Source organism: Meleagris gallopavo, chromosome 9, assembly GCF_000146605.3.
Source record: "Meleagris gallopavo isolate NT-WF06-2002-E0010 breed Aviagen turkey brand Nicholas breeding stock chromosome 9, Turkey_5.1, whole genome shotgun sequence".
Lineage (NCBI taxonomy): Eukaryota > Metazoa > Chordata > Aves > Galliformes > Phasianidae > Meleagris > Meleagris gallopavo.
Genome location: NC_015019.2, coordinates 13,172,105 through 13,179,771, shown reverse-complemented (window position 1 = coordinate 13,179,771; position 7,667 = coordinate 13,172,105). Strand labels below are relative to the sequence as shown.

Genomic DNA, 7,667 nt, shown 5'->3' with positions numbered 1-7,667 from the left:
CTGGGGAGCCCAGAACTGGACACAGTACTCCAGATGAGGCCTTACCTGCAGAGTAGAGGGGGAGAATCACCTCCCTGGACCTGCTGGACACGCTCTTTTTAATGCACCCCAGAATGCCATTGGCCTTTTTGGCCACGAGGGCACACTGCTGGCTCATGGCCAACCTGTCGTCCACCAGGACGCCCAGGTCCCTCTCTGCAGAGCTCCTCTCCAGCAGCTCATCCCCGAGCCTGTATTGGTGCATGCAATTATTCCTCCCTAGGGGTAAGACCCTACACTTGCTTTTGTTGAACCTCATCCGGTTTCTTACTGCCCAGCTCTCCAGCCTGTCCAGGTCTCGCTGAATGGCAGCACAGCCTTCAGGCATGTCAGCCAATCCTCCCAACTTCGTATCATCAGCAAACTTGCTGAGGGTGGCCACTACTCCCTCATCAAGGTCATTGATGAAGATGTTGAACAAGACCGGACCCAGCACAGACCCCTGGGGGACACCACTGGTTACAGGTCTCCAGCCAGACTCTGCACCACCAACGACGACCCTCTGCGCTCTGCCAGTCAGCCAGTTCTCAACCCACCTCACTGTCCACTCGTCTATCCCACACTTCCTCAGCTTTGTTATAAGGATGTCGTGGGAGACAGTATCAAACGCCTTTCTAAAATCAAGGTAGATTACATCTACCGCTCTTCCCACATCCACCCGATTGACTGTTTGGTGACAAGTTTGAGAAGAAATTTTTTATCCTTCTGGATCAATGCGTCCATTGCAGCACATGCATGAGAGAGCAGAAACTTTCCTTAAAGAGATCTCTCTGAACTTAAGTCTAATGAGTATTACCTTTATTTGACAGCTACCCTTAGGACAAATCTCTAGGAAAATAACCTTCCGTGGTGTATACTTTATTTTAAGCCATTTTTGATCATTCTGAAAGCTGTTCAGAAGTTAAAAACATAATGCCTAGTTCATTTTTTTGATGAAATACTGAATATAAAGCTTTCCCAGGGCCTCTTTCTGAGTAACCATTTTATTTCGCTTCTTTGAAGTTCTGCATGGATCTAGGTATACAAACAGTCTTAAGGACTAAAGCTATCTTTGGGCTTTTATGAACTCTGACCCCCACATGGAATAACTGAGCAACATGAAGCAAAGCACAAATACACAGAAAGGAAATCCACAAGCATCTTGATGGAGGACGAGGGGAAAAAAAAGAAAAGCGATTTCATTGTAAGTGGGAAATTGCTCCTGGGAGGAAAACGATGATGCATGAATAATCAGGAAACCTAAAATGCTACATTCATGCTTTCTGATTGGCTTGAATTAGTGGAGAAGCTCGTAGCTGCCTTCAGCAGTCCTTCTATTACAAATGTTCTAGGGCCTTCACTGGGAAGGTCGTAAGTCAGCCAGCTGAAAACATACATAAAACATAGCAGAAGGTGACTTTTGCTTTTCTTCACCAGAAAACCAATCCTCAACTCCAAAGCCCTAAATGAGATAGTGTTTGGAAAGTATTGTAGGTCCTGGGCTGCTGAAGCAACGAATGCAGTTTATAGCATTTCTTTCATAGAAATACACACAAGCAACTGCTGAGGGCAGACTATGGGCCGGATCCTGCTCTCAAATAAAAATTAAGAATACATTTGGAACCACTGTGCTACATTGGTGCATTTCCTTAGACTTTAAACTGAGCGGCTGAGACCAGAGTGAAGTCCTGAGAAAAACACTGATTTCATCTGATTTAGCTATACCTCTGTTAAAGGACATGAAAACAAAGATGAATGACTTTGGATTTCCATATCTTGGAAATATTTTAAAGATCTGATTTTTGAGAAGCCAAATTCTGCCCCAGGCTTCCCCAGTACCATTCAGTCCCATGTCCAATGTAGTTCAAAGTCTTACATGCTTGAGTTATAATCCAAAGCCCATTGGACTTTCAGGGATACTTCACAGAGACTTTGCTATGCTTTCTTCCACCAGCTAACAACAGCAGTCCAGCTACCACTTTTCTCTTTGAGATAAACCATAATCCTCCAGCAAAATCAGTTCCACTTGTGCAATCAAGTCCACAGGAGATGACATGTGGCTAGCTGACTGCAAAACCTCACCGTCATTAGAATTGTTTAATGAGGCTTCCAGTCTTCTACAATTTCAAGACAATGCTTTCAAAATTATACTTGGGCTGAGGTACATTCTGATTACTAAAGCAGAAATCCCACTGACCTTCACTCATACTTTAATTTACATGCAAATTCCACTTTTTATATCAAGCAAAAACTGTTCAAGGAAGAGAACAGCAACGCTGTAGCTATTAGAGAAATGAGAAAGCCCACAGAAATGGCAAAGTGGATTCAGTGTAATAATACCAGAATAATAATAAACCATGAAAAGCTGTGCTACTTCTCTACAGTTTAAATAAATCAATAAATGAATAAACTATGAGACACCACAAAATTACTCATCTCCACTGGGATGCCAGGCTATATGTTAGATGCTCTGGATGTCACCAGGAAAGGTTACTGTATCAGAATACAATTACTACACTGGGAATAAAAAAAACACATTTCCTGCAAAACAGAACATTGCCTTAAATCATTTTAAAAATCCCTGAGAAGCAGCATTAAGGTGATGTCTTAGAGCTTTAGTTATGTTTGCATTTCTCTGCTGTTTAACGAACTAGACTTGCCAACACCTATAGCTTTTCAAGAGATGAGCACTGAAATGAAGTTATCCGTGACCTGTGAGCACAAGTTTAGGCCTAAGTTCTTTTCTGATCCATACAGATAATCTTCAGCACACATTAATAACCCCAACAGGAGGAACAGTTCAATGACTGACTGTTCTTATCTTGCTATAGGCCAAAGTGACAGTTCTTTCAGGGAATGAGAAAAATTCTCCACTGTTTCACTTGAAGATGTGTTTCAAGAAAATAAAGACTTTTTTAAAGTGCCTTGCACATCTAAGCAGATTAAGGAAGAAACAGATGTAGTAAGGTATAAGAAACATAATACCTTGTGCTTACGGAGGCTCCCTGGGCTGGTAGGTGTGGAGATGGGGGACTGCTTGGATTTGGGCGTAGACAGCTGACTGCTCGAGGTCCCATTTGCTGTCAGAAAACAAGACAGAAGCTAGCAGTCAGACAAGAAAAAGGAAGATTTCTCTTCTTTGGGGAGATGGAAGATATCCAAACAGGCAATATAGAAACACTATAGTTTATTCATGTGAGACAGGAGGGGAGAAAAAAACAACAAATGAACAACATAGCTATTCATCCAACTTAAGGCTTTCAGCTGTTCAGAATAGTTGGCTGTAAAAGATAACAAAAGAAATACAAAATACACTGAAGAAGCAATATTTTACACTGCAAATATTTATCAAGTTGATCCATGATATACATCAACAAAAAAACAGAGAGACAATTTCTGTGCTCTCAAACAGTTTAACACAATTGAAAACACATGGAAAAAGCATGAGAGGAAGCCAGAGGCTGCAGATATTCTGGATTCTACATAAGAAATGTTAAATGTCAAAGACACATATTAGAAATTAGACAAACAGCTGTCTGGAATACCCTGGATGGAGTTAGCGGTGGCAGAGATTAAATGACTAGAAGAGCCCTTCTGAAGCCCTGGTGTACCTTGGTGGGATCTCTTCACCTTGGTACCACTACTTGACACCAGAGCTGACCCTGCCACTCCTCCGCTGTCTGCACCAGCTTGCGAAGAAATGAGCACGGTCCATCAGGGGAGGAACAGGAAAATTGCATCAAGTGAAAATCCTCTTTCAAAGACCAAAATCTGGCCTCTAGGGGTGCTCTGTTTGTTCACTTTGTTTTGAAGAAAGCATAGCTAACCTCCATGGTTCTATTAAAAAACCAGTCCATTTAAGCTAAACAGCTCTACAAAGGGTTATTCTTTGGGGCCTAGTGTCAAAGTGAAGAAGCTGAGGTCTGTATCAGTCAGCTATTATTGACGTGTTGCACTAAAAAGGAACAAAGTAAATAGCATATTTCACAGAAAAGTGAAGACAAACAAAATGTTACCAAGACAAATAATTATTTTCCTACCATCGATGTCCTCTGAAGAAAGCTAATGTCTTTGATAATTTCAAAGTGTCATGCTACATATTTCATAAATCAGACTTACTCCTAGAGAACTTCATCTGTTGCATATCAACTCCAGGGATACAGACCCTGCTCTTGTTACCAGGGGCTGTAATCAAGTAGCTCCTTTGGCGCAAGCAGTATTTCCTGAGGGAGGGAAATTCCAACTCGTGCTGACTGTGCCTAAGTATATAATTTTCTCTGGTCTTTGCTTTTTTCAATCCAATCTGCAGCAAGCTGGACGCCTTATGAGCATTAAACTACACATCTCAGTCAAGTGTACAGAAGTGACATTTGGAAACCTACTCCAGATGTTAACATATTCAGCACAAGCCACAAAACTAAACACCAAATACTTTGTCATTTCCTTAAATGGCAATGATGTTGCCTACCCTCCAGATAAGTGTACGTGTCCCTACCCCTTTAAAGAAAGTATTTTTAATTGTGTAGATGTTTCACACAGAAAGACAAGCTTATAATGGTCTTACTGTCCCGATTTCTAATTTCCCATGACCTCTGTGTATCATTACTCCAGCTGCAAAGGCACACGCACAGGTAGATGATTTCCATGTATAGGACTCACACTTTCAATTGTAATCACTTAATGTGCAATTAGATACTTGCAACCAAAAAAGCATTTGAGTGTCTGGAGGAGACCTAAGAAACGTATAAATATCATGCAGTAACAATGATGTGTGCAAGTGTCATGTTTTAAAGAGTGAGATCAGGATAAAAGTGTAACATCAGAAAGCATGGCAGCAATATGTACCTGCACCCATGTTGCAGCCTCTCATCGTGTCCACTGACACAGAAAGTGGACACAAAAATTAGGACATCTCTGAAGTCAGCCTGGGTAGAAAAAGGTGAGCTAGGTCTCAGTGTGCAGCCCTGGCCTTAGTGATTCTATTGAATTTAATTCTTAAACACAAAAGCATATCCCCAACCTCCAGATCTACAGACATGCACAGCAGCCAGCGAGGCTAAAATATGTCTGGCCTTTATATCCAGGGCTTTTTCAGAGTCTGGTCCCGACCAAGCAGACATATGTTTAACCTCAAGTGCATTACTTTGGGGAACTGCTGTATGGACACCGTTAAGCATAAGTCTATTAATCACCTCCAACACCCAATGACAGAACCTGGCTTGGCCTCGGGGCTGCAGGATACTCTACTCCAGAGCTTAGCTTCTGAGTTCAGACTCAACTGGAGGTGCTCAACATGCTTACTCTTCCTGTAAGAGAAGCTCCATCTTTTGTAAACCATTCAGTATGTAAAAAAATAAATAAATCACTAGAACCAGGGCCAAACAGGTGTTTCCTACACATCATGTGTTATGTTCCTTCGTCCTTCTCCATTGTGGGCAATTACGCATTGGAATTGAGATATCTTTTTGCCACTACAGCCATAGGCTTCCTGCTAAAACTTTTGGCTTCATTAAATCAAGTTTTTTCTCATTGTGAAAATATTCCTGAGAGACTAAAATCTATAATTTATATTTTTTTTAAACTCATTTGTGGTTGGCTCTTATGTCCTTGGTATCTACCTCATTATTCTCTGGGGCAACAGCATAAGTCCTGCTTTAATGCTCTGCTATCTTCCTGTGAGAAGGAGGGAAGCAGTGAAGGTTGTTGGTATCACTGGTGCAAATGCAGAAATCATACATTTGATTTTAAGTAAGTGTAAAGAAATGTGCTGTAAGTCAAGGGACAAAGGAAGAGCTACAGGCATGTTAAAGCAGCTCAGACTTAACTGATGCTTTGTGAATTGAGACCTCTGTCTTTGTATCCATTGCTTCTGCGTTTTAGGCACTAATGGGAAGAAACAGCTTTTTCCCCATTGCAAATGCATCTCACCAAGAAAATAGATATTCCTTAAAAGATGCTAGAAATAATGACTTATAGATAATTGGTTTATAGTTTGACCCTTCACCTACCTGTTCTACCCAGGCCATCCTTCTTTGGCAGGAAGAAAAACTAGTTATAGAGCCCCAGAAACTGTTACATGTTGTACCCTGAACTGCCACATGCCACTTTTCACTTTGCTCCAGTTCTCTAAAGTGAACTGTCCTTGAGCTTGGTGGGAAAAAAGTGGAGTTCACTACTTGCCATATAATGAAGGCAAGTCAGAAAGAAAGCAGGTTTTCTACTGAATATAGTGTGGGCTATAATAGTACTAATATGATCTGTATTAGCTGGAATCCATCTCTACTTTCTAAAATCCCTTTCTTTATCACTCAACCTGAGGCAGGAAATAATCCTTTCTAAGATGAAAAATGCCACAATTCTACAAAGAGACCAAATATCCCCATCCACAAACAGGAAGACTGGGATAACAGCTAACAGTCACTGCGCAGCAAAAGGATGTAATTGCTGCAGGGAAGGACAGAAATTCTCTAATACAATGAGACTTTCAAGTGCTACAGCAGGGATATTAATATTTTATAAGCACCAATGAAAAAGCAGATGTGACATCCAAATCAGAAATTCAAAACAACAGATGCACAAGGGCTGCTCTGAAAGTAATGCCTCCTAATTTATTACATTGGCCCATGACATCAGAGGTGGATGTTGGTGGTATGGCAGTAGAGGTTGAACCTTCCCACCAATATCCCGTTACATTCTGTTGCTGTGTGTGTGTCACAGAATTCCTCTGTGTAGAAAAAATGGCACCCACTGACATTCATTGCTGAGTGAATTTATGGAGACACTTGCTGAACGTTCATAGAGACCAAGCAGTGGATGTGAGCACAGTGAGGAGATGGGTGGTGCATTTCAGCAGTAGCGACAGTAACAGCAGGGCACCTCTGCTGGTGCAGATTTTTAGAAGTGCAGCATGCAGGTGCTGGTTCATGGCTGGTGAAAATGCATAGCTAATAGTGGTGGCTATGCTGAGAAAGAGTGTTTTGCGGCTAAGAATTTGCTCTATCATGCAGTGTTACTGTACTCTTTGTATCTGTTGTAGTTTCTATGGAAATAAATAGGCATTACTTTCAGAGTGACCTGTGTATATCTTTACAGATATTCACATGGAATTTTACAGCAGGAGGAACAACAATTAAGAAGCCTGGTTTAATTTTCTTTGTGTCTGCTAATGAAGAATAGTGCTCATAGTCAAACTTGCATACACTTCTTTTGAACTCAAATGCAAGGAAATAAGATGAAAAGAGCAGATCCCAGGTGTTCCTCCACTGAATTCTGATGATGACTCTCAGTAGCTAAGGATCTCACATAAGCTTGGCTGTTGGAAACCACTCTTTATAACTGGCTTTCACTTTTTTTCCTGTCACTGTTGTTTGGATATTTTATCTTACTTATTTCATAGTATTTGCTTTGGAACCTCAATTTGCCTTAAAGCTTCTTTGTGCACATGACACATCCTTTGATTGCAGAATGTATGTTACATTTTTTGGAAGGATCCATGCCTCCTTCAGTGCACAAGTTAATTTGTACTCAGCAGATAAATAAGGGTTGTCCAACAAATGAGAGCGAAGATGGAGAATATTGCTTCCTGTCATGTTTCAGATGGCAATGAGAGATCCAGGTAAACTGAATTCTCTGCTTGCCTCCCCCCCCCT

At 41.1% G+C, this 7,667-nt stretch overlaps 1 protein-coding gene across 5 annotated transcripts in view; it reads right to left on the bottom strand.

Annotated features, from left to right (window-relative positions):
* The window catches only part of DCX (doublecortin), a 136,741-nt gene that overhangs the window by 12,504 nt on the left and 116,570 nt on the right, over positions 1 to 7,667 (bottom strand). For all 5 annotated transcript variants that reach the window (XM_031554683.1, XM_031554684.1, XM_031554686.1 and 2 more), the window contains one exon: positions 3,004 to 3,098. In XM_031554683.1, the coding sequence (XP_031410543.1) occupies positions 3,004 to 3,098 (95 nt within the window). The remainder of the gene's footprint in view (positions 1 to 3,003; positions 3,099 to 7,667) is intronic.